General features: G+C 41.2%; 1 protein-coding gene across 1 annotated transcript in view; it reads right to left on the bottom strand.

Moving 5' to 3' along the window:
• The window catches only part of PTPRM (protein tyrosine phosphatase receptor type M), a 570,916-nt gene that overhangs the window by 251,624 nt on the left and 296,624 nt on the right, over nucleotides 1-22,668 (bottom strand). The window contains exons 12-13 of the mRNA XM_065889474.1: nucleotides 17,454-17,727; nucleotides 16,403-16,439 (exon numbers count right to left, since the gene is read on the bottom strand). Of these exons, the coding sequence (XP_065745546.1) occupies nucleotides 16,403-16,439; nucleotides 17,454-17,727 (311 nt within the window). The remainder of the gene's footprint in view (nucleotides 1-16,402; nucleotides 16,440-17,453; nucleotides 17,728-22,668) is intronic.

The following is a 22,668-nucleotide window of genomic DNA, read 5'->3' as shown; positions in this document are numbered from 1 at the left end:
TAAAAGATCCCGCACGCTGCAACTAAGAGCCAGCGCAGCCAGAATAAATATAATTAATTAATTTAAAAAACCTCCACCTATTTCCACACACATTTCATAGCAGACACAAGCAACTATCTCCAGTACAACACTTTATGAGCCTAATGACTGAATTCTTTTTTTTTTAAACATCTGTATTGGAGTATAATTGTTTTACAGTGGTGTGTTAGTTTCTGCTGTATAACAAAGTGAATCACCTATACATATGCGTATATCCCCATATCTCCTCCCTCTTGTGTCTCCCTCCCACCCTCCCTATCCCACCCCTCTAGGTGGTCATAAAGCACCCAGCTGATCTCCCTGTGCTATGTGGCTGCTTCCCACTAGCTATCTATTTTACATTTGGTAGAATTTATAAATCCATGCCACTCTCTCACTTCGTCCCAGCTTACCCTTCCCCCTCCCTGTGTCCTCAAGTCCATTCTCTACGTCTGCATCTTTATTCCTGTCCTGCCCCTAGGTTCTTCAGAACCAATTTTTTTTCTTTTTAGATTCCATATATATGTGTTAGCATATGGTATTTGTTTTTCTTTCCGACTTACTTCATTCTGGATGACAGACTCTAGGTCCATCCACCTCACTACAAATAACTCAATTTTGTTTCTTTTTATGGCTGAGTAATATTCCATTGTGTATATGTGCTGCATCTTCTTTATCCATTCATCTGTCGATGGACGACTGAATTCTTGAAAGGGCAAAATATAACTGTCAGCAGCTAAAGGTGGTGGGACTTTATCTCAGTGAGCATATATTCAAGCAGGATTGCTGAGTTTTATTATCCTTTATGTTCTTTGCCAGTTTTGATTCATACGCATACCCTGGTGAATAGCGCTCAAAATAAATGCAGTGGTGATCTCGGGCAACAGGCTGAATGAAACCATCCCACCTCCAAGGTACTCAACGTGTTGCTAAGATGTGTTGGAACCTGTCCCTTTAGTTTCCTATCATGTGTTCTTTCATGCTGATTGTAGATGATCAATAACCCAGGGCAGGGGCTCAGACTGTATCAACTCCCTGGAATTTAGCTCTTCTATTTGTATCCACTCACCCTGTTCTTTTCCTCCAGGCTGGTGGATGATCTTCCATTTCTTAGGGTTTTATTTCAGTCTCTTGGCCTTTTTCACCTCTCCTCCAATGTTTCCAGTGCATCTGGGGTGTCTAGTGCAGACGTGAACCTGTCTGCCCCTCTTGCAAACACCTCAGTGCTTCCTACTGTTCTTGATCAAAGTCCGTACTGTAATTTACAGGGTCACGGTCGACCTCCTTTCACCTGTACAACCTGAGTGCTCACGCATCCTTCCAGCCACGGTGGCCGTTTTCCAATCCTTCATTCTTGCTCAAGCTACTTCCCAGCCTGGGGCCTTTGCACATGCTGTTCCTGCCACTGACTGAGCTACAGGTCAGTGAATAATCCTACCACCTTCATGCTGTAGCCAGTCCTTGGAGTTACACAATGTGGCTAAGACCTGCTTTCAGTTATGTCTTCATCTTACAGAGAACCTTGGGTCCACAGAAGGACAAACTCTGCCTCTCTGCATTTACCCTGCCCCAGATTACTGCTCACAAACAGCACCAAGGACCCACTGGCTGGGTCTGACAGGCAGAGGTGGAGAAGTGGACAGACGCAGACTGGGACTGGGAGTAAAACAGATATCGTTGCTGTGAGTGGGTGGGCCTCTCTCCAAACAATTCAGTGAAAAGGAAACTTTTCTATGGCTCTGGCCAAAAGAAACGGCTGATTAAAACTGTGCTTTTGTAAACAGGTTGCAAAACCATGAGTCTATTTTATTTGCAATGGAAAGGTCAACTGAATTAGAAATATATACTATAAAGAAGAGACATATTTGGCAATTAGCATAAAATCAGTCAAAAGTAGGCAAAATAAACCAACGTCAAAAGATTCTCACCTTCATTCAAAATTTGTTCAAAATCTACCTATCATAGTGAGGAAAGCTATAAAATACCTAGGAATAAATTTAACAAGGAAAAGCATCAACTGTGCAGTCACTCAGTAAATAATTTTGAACACCCTCTGGTAGAACAGGAGAGACAGACAAAGCCCTGCTCCCATCACATCCTAGGAGGGAGATACAGAGTCATCAGGGAACTTCCAAGAGAGGCAGAGTGATGGGCTGGCCGGTGGCCAGGGGGCCACCGGGCCATGGACTTCGGAGGGGACCACGGTCTAGGGAGGTCTCCCGAGGAGGTGACACTTGTGCTGAACCTTGGTGCTGAGGAGCAGCTGGTGATGGGAAGGCGGGGGACAGAGCAAGTGCAAACAGCTGGCGCAGGATCAGCTTGGTGATCTGGAGAAACAGAAGGAAGGTGGGCGCTGAGAGTGAGGGATGTGAGATGAGGATCTGTGAGGCCGGGCTGGAGGGTGCAGCCCCTGCACTGTTGATGCCAAGCTCGGAATTTTATTCTGCATGCCACGGGAAGCGCTTCGGCGGATTCTGAAGAGGAGTGACGGGGCCAGGCTTCGATTTCACACGCCAGGTCATCTGCGACCTGGACAATGAATGAGTAGGGAGTCGTGGAAGTGAGTCGGGGACCCGTCAAATGCCTGGGGGGTGGTGACCGTGGTAAGGTGAGATGTGGCTGAACTTGGAATATCTTTTGGGGGGAGACTAGACAAAAATGACTTATATATTAAAAAAAACCCTCCAGAATTGTACTGAAAGTCGTACGACAAGATCTGAATAAATGGAGGAATCTATCGTATTTCCCACAGTGATGACGATGCATACATTTAATCAGATTCCAAAGGGAATCTCAGTGGCACTTTTGGGACCTGGCTACCTTGTGGGCACTGGACCTTCTTGATGTCTAGGATTTACCAGAGCTCGGCAGACAGATTCCTGCCCTCAGGGAGCTTCTGTTCCAGGAGGGGGACAAAGACGGTAGAAACAGAACAAATAGGCACAGAGGTGATAAGTGCTGTGAAGAACAAGGACGTGGTAGTGGGAGGGGACAGACTGTGTCAGGGAGACACAGGGAGAGAGGCATCGGGGGGTTGCACCCTTAGGAAGGCCAAGTGCTCAAGGCAGACCTCCCTGAGAAGGTGGGGTTTGAGCAAAGGCTGTAAGGGGTGAGGGTGTCAGGCAAGCGGGGATCTGGGGAGACATGTTCCCAAGCAGGGGAAGCTGGAGCGAGAGCCTGAAGGTGGGAGCTTGGCTGGTGTGTCTGAAGGACAACAGCGGGGACTGGTGTGGACGGAGGCAGAGGGAGGAGGGGGTCAGGGAGGGGAGGGAAGCCGGTCATTCCAGGGCTTCTGGGCTGCTGGGAGGGCTGGTAAGTAGACGGAGAAGGATGAGGGCTGGGGGATTTCTGACAGAGAAAAGAAGAGAATTCTAGTTTCATCAGAAAATGTCTTAAAAGCCAGCGTCATCAAAAGGTGATGATAACACTGTAGGAAGAGACAAAGAGGCCCTTCGCGCAATCTACATGTGAGATCTGAATACATGACATCATGGCCTTTCATTCCTGTGGGAAAGTAGTTGGTTATTTAATGATGAGACCAGCCTAACTGGTTGTTTCTCTGGGAAGAAGCTGGACCTCTGCCCTGGAAACACTTCAGGCCATCTCAGTGGTAACTTCTAGATGGATTCAAGAGTCAAAGAGAGAAAACACCCCAAATTCAGGGTCCTGGCTGGATAATCTGAGGGACGAGGAGACCTTCTCAGGCAGAACAAGCCCTGCAGTGGCCGGCTGGGTGGACGTAGCCTCTGTCACCGCTCAGGCAGGGGACATCACTGTGGCCAAGGTGCAGACCTCGAGAATGTCTGCCTGTTTCTGCAGTTTCTCCAGCGATACTCGGAAGGACGGGAACAGGCGCCGAGAAAGCAGGCTGTGGGGTTTCCTCAGGAGTCAGTGAAGGAATGCAGTGGGGTGTCTCAAACAGAAGGTTGTCCGTAAACAATGGAGCCGCTTCCTTCCTCAGTGGAGACCTAGCTCACTAACTTCCATGTGTTATATGTTACATTCAAAAAAAAAAAAAAAAAGTCTGTTTGCTTTAAGAGCCACGTTGGGGCGAAAGAAATTCCTTGGGGTTTATTTCCTGAGAGCTTTGCCAGTATACTGACAAAGATGCTTGCTGTGACCAAACTCTAGGTGGGCTCTTCTGAGCCCCTTTGACACAACAGAACATTTGTGTCCTGAGGACGATGCCCAAAAGAAGCTGGTCAAACGTCCTCACTTCCTTTCCCAGATGCCACCAGTCCAATGAGTCCCTGCTGTTCACACGGGAAGGAGGGAGAAGGGACAGGATTCTCTCTGGGGCCAAACCCCAGTCAGGCTCCTCTGGGTCCTCCTCTCCACCAGGCCCCCACCTGGGCCCACAGAGACCTGAACAAAGACGAACATAGTTTCTAACAGCTCAAGGCTGCATCCCTAGGCGACCCCAGACCCCCTGAGAAACTCAAGGCTGCCCAGAGAACGGATGCTGGTCCCAGCGACACCTGAGGACAGGGCCCTGGCTCCCAGCCTCTGTGGACAGGAGGACTTGACTTATTCCATAAGCACCAGTCAGCAAACCAGATGGTGTTACATAGACCAATGTTTCACTTCCCTGACCCTACTGATCCCCTATCACCCCTTTCCCACTCCCTCATCCTTCCTGTAAAGGCCCAGTCACCTCTCAGCAAATCACACTGGAGTGCAGCTTGACCCTTACAGGTCAGCAGTTACTGAAAAAATCTGTTTTCGCCACTTTAGCTTATGTCGGGCTGTGTTTATCTTTATCGACACACACATCTCCTACACATATCTTTTCCAAAACTTCAAACTTTATGTGGGAATAAGTGTTGGCTAGTTCTCTATTTTTTTAGTACTAATTATATCTAGCAAGTAATTCTACATGCTGTGATGTATCTGATTTGTACCTGAATCCCAGAAGTCACCTTGTTTATAAATACTCTACAATACAGATCTTATCATTTTAGATGTATGTCTTAACCAAAACAGATGATAAAAAGTACTTGTTGAAGAAAACCATTCTCCACAGCATCTCAGAGCTGGCTGGGGTTTTAAATCATAAATAGAAATATCAATATAAAATAAACAGCCTAGAGGTATTTATAAAGTGAAGTAAAAAAATCTTAAAGAGAAATTTCTAGCATGCGCAGCTTTTAATTTTCCTCCCAAAGCAGTTCTATATTATAGACAATTAATAACGAAACTGAGGGAATGAAGTAGAAAGATGCATTTCCAGTTTCTAGAATTTTCTGTGTGCTCTCTTTAGAGTAGGAGTTTTGGGGTAAGACTGGACCATTAATTCAATTATATATTCTGTTCCCTTTCACAATCCCCTAACTATGGTGGTTTAGTAAATTGCTTTTTAAAACTGTGCGTTACAACCCATTAGTGGGAAATGAAATTGATTTAGTAGGTAGCAACTAAATTTAAAAAAATGAAATAGAATAAGATACAACAGAATAGAACAGGTCGGAATGCAGCTTATTCACACAGAGCAGCATTGGTAGGACAGTTTCTAAATCTTTTGCTTCAGTTAAACATCTGTGTATGTGTATGTGTGTATGTTGGGTGGTGATGTATTCCTACTGTTGACTGAGGACAAAAACGTTTAAGAAACAGCTCCAGTGTGATGACAGGCCTGCTTATCAAACATACCAGCATCCTGCATCTGAGATTCATTCATTCAGTGAATTAAATTAGCCAACATTTATGGGCACTTTTGCTGTGTCTGACACCTTCCAGGTGCTGGGAGTCAGTCACCGGGTGCTTGCGTTCTCTGTTACAGAAGGGAGGAGGGTCCCATCTACACCGAGGTGAACCGAACCAGCACGGATTACATTCTGGGACAACAGGATCTAGGCTGCAGAGAACTCACTCTCTTATCAAAGTTTCCTCTAAGTACAGCTTCCAATAGCATTTGTAGGGGCAAGATGTCAGCACAATTAAAACAAAACGGACCAGAAAATTGCCAGGCATTCAGAATGCATCCCTCGTGACTTCCTGTTGGTTTCCAGAAGGGCCTGTGTTGATCTAATAAACAATGGGTCACAGATGTAAAATGTTCAGAACTGTCCCACTGACCATTTTCTAAGCAACTCGACACGAAGAGAAAGATTTTGAAATACACGTCCTTTCCCCCCATTGTTACAAAGCTGTTGTCTCTTCTCAACTACGAAATGACGAGCATGGTGGTCATTTTCCATTCCTAAGAGCATGTGTGCGTTTAGGTTTTGGTGTCACTCATGCAAATATGTCTGATGCCAAGAGTCTGGGCAACCACACAAAGTAAACATATTTATGAGAGTTAGTAGCCCTTGACCTGGCACACAGAAGGTGCTCAATCAGTGCTCAATCAGAAGGTGCTAAATGTCAATCGGCGATTGAATGAATGAAGACTCACGCTTGCAGTACAACTCAGGAATAAATCTATTTAAAAAAGACAGTGTTACTGCTATCCAAGTGGATGGCTGATGCAAACAGAAAATACAAAAGAAATATTACTTGAGCTTGAATTTATCTGAGTAAGAGTAACCATCACTAACAGCAGCAGGAAATACTGAAAAAAAGGACAAGAGTAGTTTTGTACTGGCTTTTCAGGCTTATTCTAACACTCCATCATTTTCATCCCTAATAAACCAAAGTAAATGGTGGTGATCACCTGCAGCCCTTAAAAGACAGCTGCCACATACTTCAGCTATGTATGCGTCCTCCGCAGACTAGTTACAAAATAACAAGGTACGATAGATCTGAAAGCTTTGGGAAGGAGGCTGATTTATGAAGTGTCTTCTTAATCATGGGAGTTTTAGAGAGAACACTATATTCAGAAGTTTCTCTTACTTTATTCCTAGTAAACCACGTGCTGAATTTGAAAGCAGTGGGTTATGGGGAAAGTCTCAAAAGGGGCTATTTAACTATATTCCCTACAAGTACTCATTTTATGAGAGTGAGGCCAACCTATTTTTAATGTTTGCTGACAAGACTGGTACCAGCTCAGACGTAATGGGGCAGGGGTCAGACTTGCTGAAGATCCCAGATTACCTTCAAGGTGGACACAGAACCCTATGCAGAGCGCATGGGCCAGGCCTGAGACGTAAAGGTTTTAGAGGAGAGGACTTATGTAAGAAAGACACGATCCCTTAAGTACTTCAACTGTTGGGAGGAACACATCAGAAGTTCAGGATAAGAGAGTGTCTGCAACAACTGAACTTCAACCAGTAAAAGAAATATGCTTAAAAGAAACTTGAAAGCAAAGGCAGAACTGTTAGTAATAAGTTTATAGCTTTTAGGCCCTGAAACAGAGGGCTGAAAATATGTATGGAATTCCAGCTGAGAAAGAAGTAAAATTATCCTACAGTTCTTTACCTTAGAAAAAGCAGTCTATAATTTTCCTGAGTCTCAGCTGCTTTATATTCCAAAATAATAAGCTCACGGAACAACTTAAACATTCATGAATTCTTACTATGAGTTAAGCTTTACTTTTTTTTCTTAAATGTTAGGGTATATGCCTTAATCTCATACACACAAAACAGTTGCAGGAGTGGAAATTCTATGGAATGCAGTTGCATGTTTCTTACTTGGCTTCCTCACGCCTATAACTCATGCAACAAACTACCATACTGGAGATGCCTCTGAAAGCAGAACTTGAGTCCTGCTCCTGTGACTGTGTTAGAAACCTTGACGATGGCTTGCTTCTCTTGCAGGACCAAAGCTGGTCTTCTGGCATTCTCTAACCACTCACCTTTGATATGCAGTAATGTACTGGATTCTTTTCCTATATAAGTTTATACGTTTGTCCATATACCTTTAGATGCAGTTCAAATGGACAAGCTAACTTCTCTTGGTATAAAGAGGCACACAGTTCAATCCCACGACTCAAAGCCATTCAATTTTTTTAAAACTTCCCTAAATTATTCGGTGCATTTGACTTGCAGATGTGTCTCTGCTTGCTATAAACAGTGTGCTTTGAAACAAGGATCTATAAGGAATGCAGTCAGCTCTGCTCCAGTTGTAGGAACTTGAAAAGCTGTTTGAACAGCGGCACCCCAAACATCTTTGGGTGGCTTCACTTAACAACACTGGCAGACGAGCCTGTGGATTGCTAAATGGGTGTGCAAACTAGACCCTACAAGGTGAAAATAAACCCCTCACGTTCAGATCTCGACGCCTTTCTGGATTAGTTTGGATAACTGGGAAAACATCTTTACGTGTTTTGATTGAAATCCTCTTTGATGGCATTGCCATTGCAAATCCAGCAAATTTCATTCTGTATAACATTAGGCTAGAAAGGAACATACCGACAGACACACAGACAATGGGATCATGCAGCGGGGCTGTGCTGAATGCAGGGGTATACATGTGCACACAGAAGAGGCCGAGCACACCACTTAATTTAACGCGGGCACAGGTCTGTACCGAGAGTCGGAGACATCGTCAACAAGCCTTAAAGCGAAGGAGGAGATGTAGAGGGGAAACGAAGCCGAGAAAAATGAGCAGGAAATGGGCAAGATGACTCATCTATACTTGAAGGTCTGACCTGTCAGCTGGTCGTCGCCTGCAGCAGGGGCGATGCGAATGTGAGGTGTCGTAAGCTGAGTCACGATTATCGCAGCTATGGCAAAGGAAGATTCCCAGGTCAGCATGCATGAGGGAAGAAAAAGCCAGACTGAAGCTAGGCTAGCAAGGAGAATCTCCATCCGCATATCACATCATCTCAACTTTCTTCCAGCAACAACAAAGAGAGAAGGAAAAAGGAAAACAACCACAGCGAGCCGTTGAATTTTCTGAGTTTGTTTCCCTTAAACAGGCTTTCATCAGGCAGTTGGATTTCTAACCATGACACAGTTGCGAGCTTGGGCTGAGACTGTGGACAGATTGACTAAAGGGGGGAAAAAAAAGCAAAAAACAAGGATCTAGATGGAATGGTGTTTTCAACTGCTCCTGAGAAGGGGGTAGAAAGATTCATTGCTAATTCTGATGAGCCAAACTTGAAGTTTTCAACATGTAATAGGTTATTTAAAATTCTTCTGCTTAAGTCACAATATTTTCTCTTCTTGCTAAAATCACCTTTGTGAAGAATATTGTCTTCCTTCACTAAAAACATTTTTATGTAGAGAAATTTCTCTGATAACTAAATTTCCTGTAGAGAATTTCCATTTAGGAATTTTATTTTGTCACATTCAGGGAATGAAAAAAAAAATGCATCTCAAAACATCAGTTAAAAAAAAAAGACTAATCATTGCCTTTGCTATAGTTGTCATGGTTAACATGTGACCAGAGAAATGATTAAGATTCTTGAAGCAGACCAGGCGGGCTTCTTGGTTTGCCTGAACAGCTCAGCAGTTGAGTTTAAATGGTTAACATTCATGACACACAGATATTGAAAAAAAAAAGAGAGAAAATTAAAATGTCACTTCTAACATGATACAGCTGGAAAATGATGCAAAGAAAAAATATTGGAAAATTAAGGACAGGCTTACATGAAAGATGCCTAATTTACATGGAACAGCCTGGGTGCTATCAGAAATGTGGCAACAAGTAAGGAAAATAGATCATCTACCATCTGCAGACAATTATAAACTCAAAACTGCTGGTACATAATAGTTTGAAATATCCCTTTGCACTGTTCAAACAGTGTTGCTCCTTGTAACCAGACAACAGAGGCAACTGGGTTTAAAAGTGGTATCATCATCTTTCATGTGTTACTAATGAAAACTTTTTAGTTTTGCTCAGTGAGATGAATAAACTAACAGTTTGGACAGAGAATGGAGAACTCCCAAGATATCACAAAGATAATTTTCTTGGTATGACACAGTATGCAAAATTGCATAATAAACTGTAAACAGTAAAATGTTATTTCTAAGACTCGTGACAAAGTTGGTACCAATTCCAAGTTTACGCACAGAACACTTGCTTGGTCATAGATACTCTTGCTCAACCAACATTCCTGTGCAGTTTTCCATTACTTACAGGAAAATTTGACCTACTCTACATCTGAGAAACGTTACATTGTTTCTATAAAAATAGAACATCTATCCCATACTGAAATTGGTAAACAATATGAACAAAAAGATATTTGAAAAGAGCTATGTCAGGCAGCCCTGTATTCACAACTCAAAAAGAAGACAAGTTACAAACTGAGGCTCAAAACTCAAATGGAAAAGTCCACAACAGGGATCGGGAAGGATTTCTATCTGATCTCTGTGTTCTGCCTTGTAAAGTGTTCCTTTGTGACAATTATTCTCGGTTACAAGGAAAAAACTTGATTTTGTTACAAATTACTATAAAGTAGGGGTCAGCTGGCCCACTGCCTGCTTTTGCAAATAAAGTTTTATTGGCAGAGTCACGTTCATTGTTCACCCATGATGACGGCGGCCCTTCCACAGCAAAGGCAGGGCTGAGGGGCTCTGATGGAGACAGTGTGGGTCGGAAGCCTAAGATATTTATCATCTGCCCTTTACAGAACAACCTGCTGCACTATGTCTTAAAATATCAAAAGAATGCATTATGAAAGAGAATATCGCTGAATTCCTAGGCTTTAAAGATGGCGTCTGGTGCTGATAAGCTTAGGGTCTCTTTTAGGTACAAAGGTGCGCACGGGAGAGTAAACATCACACCTGGTGTATCGGCTCCTAACCTGCTGTTTCAGTTACAGGTGGTGGTATCTTCTGGAATTTGAAGACCCAGTATTTACCAAACTGGGTTTTATATGACTCTAGGGCTCCTTGAAAAATGAGTTTGGATCAAATAAATTTAGAAACTCTAGCGCTGAACAAAGTTAAGCAGGTTTCCTTTCCTTGGGAACTTCTCGGGGGCCTTAATGCACTCATGATATACATTATGGAGACTTTCAGGTCGAGAAAAGGAAATATTTTCTCTACAAAATGCAGAGCGACAAACGCGTATCATATTTACGTTTCTATTTCTAAACCCATAGCTAAATGATGGCAGATTAGCATATATGAGCAGCCTTACTATATAATTTGTTTGCTTGTGTGTTGAATATGAGTAATTAAAAGGAATCTTAATTAGCTTTACATCTCGACATTCTTTTCAGTTCTTTTTATCAGTGTACTTTCATTTTGTACCACTGTGGCCTAGAAAGGATGGCGTTTCTTTGAACAAAACAATGAACAGAAAAACAGTGTAGAGAAACTTCTCAAAGAGCCTAGTGATTAAAAAAAGAAACATTCACATTTCTGAATATAGTTAGAAATTGTATCAGAACAATAGAAATCCTTCAAAGTTTCCTGAAGGTCTCCCAGCAAAGCACATTGCCATACAAATGTAAGTTAAATAAAAGACTACACTTAAAAACAGTGGAGCATTTTTGCACAGAAAATTCACCTTAAAATATGACATTAGAATAATGGTTTTGTTTTCTTTTTCTTTAAGGTTTATATCTGACTACTATAATACTTTTGAAAATAATTTAGCATGTGGTTTTCATGCAGTTTTTGTCTTGATTTCTAGCTATACTGCTGTTAGTCAAATCATAGCAAGGAGAGGAATAAGTTAATACATATGACATCCCCCCCCCATACACTAAAAACAAAGAAACAAACAAAAACCTCAAAACTTTTATGAACTCAAAATCCTCAAAATTTAAAAAGTGATATTTTTATGTATCTATGTCTGGAAGTTTTAAAGATTACACTATGCCTAACATAATAGGCACTTAAATATTTTTTATCCTCTTAAATTTGTTGAGGCTTGTTTTGTGCCCTTGTATGTGGTCAATCCTAGAGAATGTTCCATGTGCACTTGAAAAGAATGTGTATTCTGGGTTTTTTTGGATGAAATGTCCTGAAAATATCAATTAGCTCTAACTGTTCTATTGTATCATTTAGGATCTCTGCTGCATTACTGATTTTCTGTCCAGAAGATCTGTCCATTGATGTGAGTGGGGTGTTAAAGTCTCCTACTATTATGTATCCCCACCAATTTCTCCATTTATGTCTGTTAGTATTTGTTTTATGTATTTTGGTGCTGCTATACTGGGTACATGTATGTTGACAAGTGTAATATCCTCTTCTTGTACTGATCCTTTTATCATTATGTAGTGTCCTTCTTTATCTTTCTTTATGTCCTTTGTTTTAGAGCCTGTTTTGTCTGATATGAGTATTGTGACCCCTGGTTTATTGTCATTTCCACTTGCATGAAATATCTTTTTCCATCCCCTCACTTTTGATCTATGTGTGTCCTCAAATTTTTTTTTTAAATAAATGTATAACAAGAAAGCTCCCAAATGGCTATATTGTCAAGGAGAAACATAGCTGGCATCATGTCATGGAAAAAGTTATTTTATGGGAGATTAATGCAAAGTATACAGTTTAAACTAATTATTATATCAATTAGAATGACTATACCTCATTTAATACAAGAAATCTAATTTACTGACAAGACAGATTTTTACTTTTAAGTGAAAGTAAAAGTTTCCTGTCAGTTTAGAATTGATCATCAACAAATTCTTTACAATTGATCACTAACAAATTCTTCCAAAACTAGCAGAAAAGAGTTTCCACGCTACTAGTTACCATAGGCAGCCATAAGGTATGTGAAAGTTAAGGAAAACATATACAAGCATTGCTAAGACATAGCTGGATCAAGTGGTGTTAAACAGAATTCAACTATAAAAATGTGAATGTGATTAAAAATCAAAATAAAAATTAGGAGAATCTAAAAGTAGCTAAAAGCCATTCTATGTACTCCACCATAAAGATTAAAAAGAATCCTGTTGGGAGGGTAACCCCAAAACATCAAGTATATTGTCATCGTATGCTGTCTTTCTTTTTTTATTTTTACAATTTACTTTATTTAGTTACTTTTTATAAATTTATTTATTTTATTTTTGGCTGCATTGGGTTTTCATTGCTGCATGCGGGCTTTCTCTAGTTGCGGCGAGTGGGGGCTGCTCTTTGTTGCAGTGCATGGGCTTCTCATTGCAGTGGCTTCTCTTATTGCAGAGCACGGGCTCTAGGCACACGGGCTTTGGTAGTTGTGGCTTGCAGGCTCAGTAGTTGTGGCTCACGGGCCCTAGAGTGCAGGCTCAGTAGCTGTGGCACACGGGCTTAGTTGCTCCGTGGCATGTGGGATCTTCCCAGACCAGGGCTCGAACCTGTGTCCCGTGCATTGGCAGGCGGATTCTTAACTACCGCGCCACCAGGGAAGTCCTGTATGGTGTCTTTTTAACTCAAGAGATAGAATAGTCTGGGGTGAGTTTGCCTATAGCTAACCACATATACTTATGATGAATCTAGGTATATAAATTAAAGGAGGATACATAAAAATACAGGCAATTCCCCAACATATGGAGATATGTAATGACGCACCTTAGGTATTTTCTGGTGTCCAATTTTTTATGAGGCTTTATATTTGAGATGATTAGAATCAAAATGTACCCTTGGAATATGATTAAAATAATCACTACAGGGCTTCCCTGGTGGCGCAGTGGTTGAGAGTCCGCCTGCTGATGCAGGGGACACGGGTTCGTGCCCCGGTCTGGGAAGATCCCACGTGCCGCGGAGCGGCTGGGCCCGTGAGCCATGGCCGCTGAGCCTGGGCGTCCGGAGCCTGTCCTCCGCAACGGGAGAGGCCACGACAGTGAGAGGCCCGCGTACCGCAAAAAAAAAAAAAAAAAAAAAAAATCACTACATTAAATTTATAACTAGCATGAAATATATCTTTAAGAGACATATCCGTGTTTGAAATTACAAATTAGTTCCTTGCGGAAAAAAATCCACCTCCATACTTTCTCTATAAAGATACTTGTCAACAATTGTTTCATGAGAACACTGAAATCTTTGTAAATTCAAAATGCTGCTCAGGAAAGTGGTTTAGTGTCTGAAAATTCAATTAAGCCACTATATTGTCAGCGCTAAGTGGCAAAAACAGTCAAGATGCTTGAACTCTTTTAAATTTCAAACATCTTTATGATATGGTACCAGTAACACTGTCAGACCTGCCAATTTCTCTGTTTTGATGAAGTCATCAAGATGGAATGGCTTCCTTCATTGCAAAATCAATTTTAGTATGAATAAGCAAAAAATTATCTGATTATAAAGGTGATGAAACATTATACAGTGCTGTAAAGGAAGGTTGCTGAACCTGTACGTATAGAAATTCATGAAATAAAATGGTACCAAACAGTGTAGTTTTCACCCAGCAGGAGACTATCTCCTGAGGTTCCCTCCTGTGCTGTGATTTTATGAATAGGAATGACAAAGTGAGGCAATGAAAATTAAAATTTGTTTCCCTCTTCCCCCCAAAAAGGTTATTTGGTTGGATAGAGTTTGTTGCTGTGTAAATGTTTGCAAATGACTCAGAAAATATGAGCAGAGAAATATTTAGTCAATCAGGTCATCTGATTGCCTAATCATCCTTTGGTGAATTGAAAAACAAATTACAATATTGATTAAATCTAGCTGATGATACAAGAAAACGATCCAAATCACCATCTAATTCAATCTATTGTGAAAACAGCAAACATCACATTTCCATATTTACTAGTGTTGTTTATATAATTATTTAACTCTGCACATGAACAGGATGGCAGATATTCTGTTGTTTCCAGAGTCAACTGGGTGGTGACTCAGTTCTAATAAAAAGGAGGACAGATACTTATATGCTGCAGAACTACGACTGGCCAGAGGTTCTGCTGGGTGAAAAGCCATGAGATACAGGGAAACATTGGTGTAGGAGGCCAAATGCTTGGGATCAAGCCTTGACACACAGATTATTAGCTGAGTGACCTTGGCAAGTCAATTCATCTCCCCAAATAATGCATTTTCTTTGTCTCAAAAATAAAAATAGCAATACATGTCTCCTTTCTCACAGTAACTTAGAAGAAATAAATGAGAACATACATATGAAAGTAATTTTAACTTTCAGCTGTGATGTGAAACGCAAGGCATTATGAATCAGGCACTCTGGAACTGGGTTTTCTGTTGAGACCTCAAGGGTCAGCAGAATTCAATAAAGCAATCCGAGCATGGGCCTTGATCGGAGGCCTGAGAACGTCGATACCTCATTCAAAGGCCTTATAATACTGTGATAATTAATAGTCAACAGCGAATTACAGTTTAGAAAACACATCAATATCTGCAATCTCATTTTTAAATTAATTTATCCCTAGAATAAAGGCTCTTAATCAGGTACAATATGATATAAAGAATTGAGTGTTTTAAAATCAATATAAGGAGATTCTTGGAAATAGAGCTATGAGCCCATGAGGACAAACAAAATACAAATAAGGTGAGTACCTCCCACAAGGCCTGGCACGTAACATGAAACCAAGAAGTGTTTGCCAAGTTAATGGAATAAAAAGGTCATGTTTCTTCAAGAAATACAAATTCAATGAGAATTTTGAAAATGCTGATGGGCACCCATGATATATTCAAACTAAGCTGCCTGAGCGTTAAACAGCAAAAACAAGATACGTTCATCCAACAGAACTTGTCAAGTGACCCCCTATGAGCTGACGAAACCTGGTGCTTTCTGCCTTCTTGCCGTCCTTCCCAAATTCAATCTCCCAGCACTTCCTCCCTGTCCTCATGGTTCCTCTACTGATCTGAAAGAGTGCGTTTAACTGCAAGTGTTAATGTACACTGCCTCGTTTTCCTGCAGCATCGGATGTTTCTCGCGGCATCTTCTCAAATACTTCCACATGGGACGGTAAAAGCGCACTGCGAGGTTGACGAGATGATGTTACAGTACGCGCACACACACGTGCGCACACACACACGCACACACACACATGCACACGTGTGCACACACACGCACGCACACACGCACACACACCTGCACTCTTCTTTAGGAGGCCCTGTGTGGTGAGCTTATGCTGGTTCATCCTAATCTACCTTTCAACCTCCATCACATTTTCTCAGGATTGTAACCAGGCCTGGGAAACATAAGGTCCACAATAACATCACCTGGTTCCTGGGTTCACAGAGACACACATCCCCAGTGAGAAAAGCCCACGCAGACTCTACAGACCTATTATAACTAGATAATTGCTTTAAAACAGCAGCAGGTATTTTACTATTATGCATCTGAACATCGTTAGACCCAGTATTACTATGTAGGGTACTGTGGTTTATACCACAGTAGAAACGAGATCATATAAAAAGATTCTATTTTAATAGGAATAATTCTATTTTAATAGAAGTTTTAAAAAGATAACCACTGAAAACTGCTTTGAAACACAGCAATGTGACTTCTCATTTAAAAGAAATACCTGTGTGAAACACAGTCAAATTTAACTGGCCTACAATCCTAGCACACACCTAGGAGCACACACTGATTTCAATGACATGAACATTTCAAGAAGTTCTGAAACGCCATCTAAGCTCGTAAAGGACAGAAGACAGCAGAGCTTCGCACAATTTCAACCTACCTTTTGTGGCCACTTGGACACAGTCTATTTTGGTTTCCTGTGTTAAATAAAGAGGGGGAAAAAAATCACTATTCATGTTTTATGTGAAACAAATAAAATCTCTGCAGTTCTCTTTAAATACGGATAAGGGAGGTTCTCATTGTTCCAAGTGTGGCATTAACCACACAGAGATTAGCACTTGGACTGCGCTCTGATACATTTTCCGGCTCCAGTGCTGGCGGTGGTGCTGGTGGACACCCTGGGAGCAGATGGCGAGCCTGGAGTTACACACAGAACGCCTCTGCCAGGTGGCCCCCCTGGCTTCCTCCTCCGGACCCTCACTGGCTCCCTGTGCAGACACTCGTGGGCAAAACCTGTGCCCCTGATTTCCCCCGCTTCTCACTGGCCAAAGGCAGTGATGGTACCGAGACCCACGCTGTGAAGGAGGAAACCACTGTCATATCTGGAAAATTCACCCTTCCTTCTAAGGAGACTTTCCTATCTCATCAGAGCTCTGGGTTGGTCTGAACAGGAAAGGGAAAAAAATTCAAAAACAACTTGATAGTTTTTATTTTGTTTCTATCTCATCTTTCCAAAGCTGTTTTCTCTTAGAAAAAAAAAGAAAGATAACTAATTTAGTCCCAGCTATAGGAAGCATAAACTCTTGTGGAACCAAAGAAATGGTACAGAATATGCTGAAAAGACAGATGCTGTGAATCTCACAAAATTGTAAATGAGCGGAATGTACGTGTTAGAGCTGTACTATTTCCCTGTGAAATAGTAGGCTAAGCAGAATTACTAGCCAACTTTTGGTAACAAGTAAAAACCGAAAATAAAAACCATCATGTTGACAATATCTTCTTCCTACCCAAACAAATATGAATATATGCATTTCTTCCCATGAATTTCTCCAGGTGAAAATAATTTTAAAAAGAGCAAATAAAACACATTTATTCCAAGTAAAAGCACACAAAAGCATGACTTTCCTTCTTACTGCTACCTTATGTGATCTGACTGTGTTCGCACTGATAACACTGAATGGCCTATGTAAACAGCCATTTATAAAACTTACCCCGTTGGCTCTGCTAGCAGCTTGGAAATAAATTCTGTAGCTTTTATGGGGAAGGAGAGGGGTGTTCCAGTATCCATTGTATGTCTTATTATCACCAATAGTAAAAGGCTGAGCCGATTGGAGGCTGTTGGCTGGGAATTCAGCAGCGAAGTAGTACTGGGAGTTCAGGAGAGAAGCATTCTGGAAGTGGATGGGCACCGGGTAGCATTTTAAGATTTCTGTTGTTTTTTTAGCTCTTCGAGGACGCTCTTCCTCGACAACTATTTGGTAGACACTAGAAAAAAGAGAGTATTATCAGTGATAGTTTCGGATAACAGAGTTGATTCCCATGGTCTTCAACTGTGGAGACCCACAGGAGACCCCAAATAAAGAACACACTGGATAGAGCCAATAATAAGTGCTTAGTGCCTAATGGACACGGATTCAACACTTGCTCCATGACAGAGAGGGAAAGTGCTTAATGCCTTTGCACAGAACTCTCTCACCCCCAAATAAGACAACTTCTGGAGGGAAAGAAAATTTACCATAGTTAAAACATTTTTATATAACAATCTCTGCTGTTTATGTGAGCAGGACACCAAGGTAACATTCTTCTTACATGTAACTGAAGATGAATTTGTAGAAAATGAACTCAGTTTACCTAGTCAATGAACCAATCAATATTAACCGTAAGTTTATTAAAAAAGGCAACGTAATATTTTCTTCGGTGACATCTGTATGATCGTGTGTGAAGTTTTATCAAGTCACAAGATACAATGTGTGATGATTCGGGTTAACCCAGGTGTAACTTCCCATATTTTCTTCTATTCCTTTGTTTTCACCATATTCGGTCAGTGGAAAGTGAGGACATCAGAAAAGCAGAGAAAAGGCACTGGAATTTCAAAAGCCAACACCCTGGGGTTACAAGTGGTTTCTAAGAGTAAACCATGAACAGGGCTACTTGAATTCTATATAAAGATAAGATGGGGATGAGTATCCTCAGAAGATGCCTGTGAGACAGATGTCCCCACCAAGGAGTGGATCTCCTGGTCCCTACTCACCTTTCCCTCCCCACCCCCCCTCCAATACCTGTGAGTTTCGAATTAACCTTAGGAGAAGAGGAGAAACTTTGAAGGGATGGACTTCTTTATTGAGCTACATACATTTACTAGAATGATGAACTGTTGTGCAGTTTGGTTGGGGAAAAGACAAGTTTCTAATACTGAGAAAAAACAAACCTCGACAACAGCTTTCAAAAACTGAATCCAGACTAGATTGCAAGTCCTTCTGACAAGGAGATATATCTTTTTCTTACTTTGTCAGAGAAGCACCCTGACTCCCCGAGCAACGCTGTAACCCTGGGGCTGCTCAGCACAGCCACTCATTAAAGCCGGGGAAACAGAATAGAAGGGAGGTGCCTACCAAGGCCAAGAGCTGGGGTCGGCCGGAGAGGTCCCTCCCTGTGCTCCTGTCCGTGTGAACTCTGAATCTGCACCCAGTGAATCTCCTGTTTCTGGAAGTACAACCACTTAGCACATTCTATTTCAGTCATGCAACGCAGCTGCCGTTCAGTTTGTAATTCTGTCCAAAGAAAAACTGACGGTTGTACAACATCAGAATGACTGCTCAGTAGGCAGGGAGTCCAGCGGGCTTACAGTGTAAATAATGATAAAGGGACTTCTGAGCAGGGATGTAAACTTGAAGAAAAGAAGAGAAATATGACTCTTACTTCCTAACATCAAGACTTTCTATTGGTCCCGTAAGATGCTCCACCAAATCCTGCCGAGTTCTCACTGCAGGGTGTATCCAACATGGAAGGAAGAATTTAGGAAGGACCTTCCCTTGGGGGTGGGGGGAACAAGGAACACAGGCAGAGACAGAGGGGGCTTTGATTTCACTCCCGCTTCTCCCTGACCTCTTACATCTACAGTCAGATGTGGCGATTCCACTATATCTGCAAGTTCTTTGGCATTTCTCCCACCAAGTATGGCGTTGGCTAACCTTGAAGATTGCATGCAACCAACAGAATGTAACAGAGGGACAATGTGTAACACTCAAGGCTTCCGTTAGAGAAGTGCAAACATCATTAAGAAAGTGTGACTGTTTTCCTGCAACGCCTTCTGTCAGGGTAGCAGACACTGGCGTGTGCATCCCCCTAGACTCTACTCCTAATTCTGCTAAAACTGGGGTTTTAAATTAACATCTTTGGTTCTTATTTTTTTCCTATGAAATGAGAGAATTAGATGGGTCTCCAGGGTACATTTTATATATTTTTTTATTCAGAATTTTTATTCAGCATACAAGAACTACTCTCACAAGATGGATAAATCAAAGAATAATTAATTGCTTTGCAAAGAGATTCTCCATTAAGTAATTTTTAACACTGGCTTTCTTCTATCAGCAAGCTTTTCCAATTTACTTGCTATAGGACATGATTTTCAAAATTCCACTTTAAAAACAACTTCTGGAAAGCCTAGTATACTAGACAAAGTAGAAATATGAAGATTTATGCGAAGAAAAAAATTTGCAGAAGTTATTCCATACAGGAAGTGCTAGGCCAGGAGCCTTGCACATGTAGGTTTTGTTTTCTGGTTTTACTTGTGAGAAAACTGAGGTTCAGAGGTGAGGTGCCCATTCTATCTGGGGCATAGTTAATTAAACAGTAGATGTGGCCTCCCGACCACCCGACAACACAGTTAGTCACGGCTGTATCTCATGAGACAGAATGAAGTGGGCCACGAAGTACATATTTTTGAAAGCGTAACGTAATCCAGAAGTAATTTTTACTTTATATAGCTTATATGTAGTAGGAGGGAGGAAATATACTGATATTCACTAATATGCTTCGCTTTACTAAAACTTAATACTAAGTTTCTTTTGTATTCATTTCCTGAATACCCAAGAGGTAAGAGAGAAGGGAATTACCAAGAAAAAGGTTTTCCAATAAGATAATGCAGGTTAGATTGCAAGTTTATCCTGTACAACCTGCAAATAAGGAGAAATGGAGAGAATCGGAAGCTGCAACTCTGCTTCCTCTCTCCCCTCATCTCCATCCTCACTTTCCATCCATCTTTCCCCAGCTTTCCTCATTTATTAAGTCAACGCATACTTTCTGAGCCCCTAGTATGTGCCAGGCACTGGCCTGATTTAACTTGAACAATATGATATTTGACACCCCCTAGAGAAAGACAATTGTTTTGTAATTTTAATGCCATCTAAGTGAATACGGCTGAAAAAAATTAATTTTTCCAAGTAGCAAGTTGATGAGGATCAGATGAAAATTCAAGAATTAAATGATTATTTAGTGGGCCTCCATTTCAGCCAGTTGGTACGTTATGCCATGCACTCTACTCCAGACGTATTACTTTTTAAATAGCTACCATCTACTCATCTTCAGATATATTAAAGGAAAAACTAAGTTGACTAGAGCAATTTCAAACCCAAAATGTCTTTTCATCCTTGCTCCACAAGACAAATTAGATTTGCAAGCATCCAGACCTCAAATCTATTTGCTCTTTAATAATTTAAGCACCGAAAGGTCAAGCAGCTCTTTTCTATTCCCTTTAATCAAAGTCCAAGTGCTAATGAAAAATGGCTGAATCCGTTCTGCTGCCCAGTGGCCACACACTGCTGCCTCCTGGATGGAAATAAACACACTACTGGCATCCAGGTCAGCGGTACCTGGACAGAACTTGGTGACTGATGTGTTTTTCATTTGTACAAATAACATCATCCCACTGATGATTTTCACAAGATCTTTCCAACCACAAGTGTCATCTCAAAAGTACGTTTGAAAATCTCACTGTTTGAATGTTTTTCCTAAAAGGATGATTGAAAAGAGCAAATTCTCACAGATGGAAAACCAAACAGAGGTTTCTAGCTTAGTGAGCTGAATTAAAATCCTTTTAATGTGTTACTGACGGCCTCTTTGTTTATCAAAGTCTCACCATTCCTAGCCTTCCTCCACCACTGTTCTGGAATTTAAAATCACATAAAACTTTCCTAAGGCATTTGCAATGTGAGGGCACAATCCATCGTGAAGATGAATCTGCCAAAAATGTGACATCACTGTATCCGAACTTTCTTACAGAATGAAATTTAATTTAAAGTTTAATTGATGCTAGGCTTTTCTACAACAAAACTCTGAGGCTTTTAGAAGGAGAATAAGAAATCTGCATTTATACAGACTAGCCCATGAAGTATAACCTAGAAAAGAACATCTGAACATCTTTCATGTAGTTTGTTAAACTTGAAAGTTCAAATGTGACAAGATGGTTTTGGTCTTTTCTAACTTTGAAGATGTTAGGGGAAGCCTACTGCAGACTTGAAACTGACTTCAAGATGTGTGTCCTAATTCATTTCCGGATTAAGCCCTTAGTCATAAGTCCATTTTCCTACCCACTTATTCTGTTTCTTATCAGCATAAAATATTGAAGGATTATCCAACCAGATAGCAGGATGGTGGGGGGTGAGGAGGAGAAAAGTACTGATCCGTTTCATTGCTGCTTTTGCCAATCCTTTAAAGTTGTCATTTCTCATCATTTCAAGGACTTAGAATATTTTTCATTTCATGGCACTATTAGTGACTTTCAGCTTGATCTGCAATTTTTGGTAAAAACCACCTATTCTCTCTCTAGAAAAAAAGAATGAAGTCTAGTATTAACATCTTCCTGAAGATTAACTCTTTGCGGGGGGGTGAGGGAAAATGAAAGTATAAATTATATTCAAGGCAGGTAAAATAAATGTGTAATTCAGGTTTATTTATGCAATAACGCAGAATGCATTTTCTTCCTGTTCTTTTTCAGTCACATCCTTTCCCTAAACCTGTCAGCATTTACTGAAATGACACCCTGAAGATCCCAATGACCTGGTACAACTGAACTACATTTTAAAAGTATTGTCACCAGTTTAAAATGAGGAAAAAGAAAGGTCAGTTCAATAAGTTCAATGTGTTTGTCATCATGACTAGGATCCACATAACACTGGTGCTGAGAGCAGCTGACAGAGCCTGTCCTGCTCATTGACTCACAAATGAGGTCTGATCACTAGTTTTCCACAAACAATGGACCCTGGGTAACACACTGCACAGCATAAACTGATCCGTTTAATTTCTCTTTGTCCTGCTCTCTTCTAGATAGGATCGGCCGTCTATTGCTGTGGCATATTTTCAGGGTACCACAAATAAAACTGATGCTCTCTCGGCCATAATTCATCATCAGGAGCTCGCCTGGCATCC

This window comes from Phocoena phocoena, chromosome 13 (assembly GCF_963924675.1).
Source record: "Phocoena phocoena chromosome 13, mPhoPho1.1, whole genome shotgun sequence".
NCBI lineage: Eukaryota > Metazoa > Chordata > Mammalia > Artiodactyla > Phocoenidae > Phocoena > Phocoena phocoena.
The sequence above is the reverse complement of the archived record's forward strand: the minus strand, read 5'-3'. Positions and strand labels throughout refer to the sequence as shown.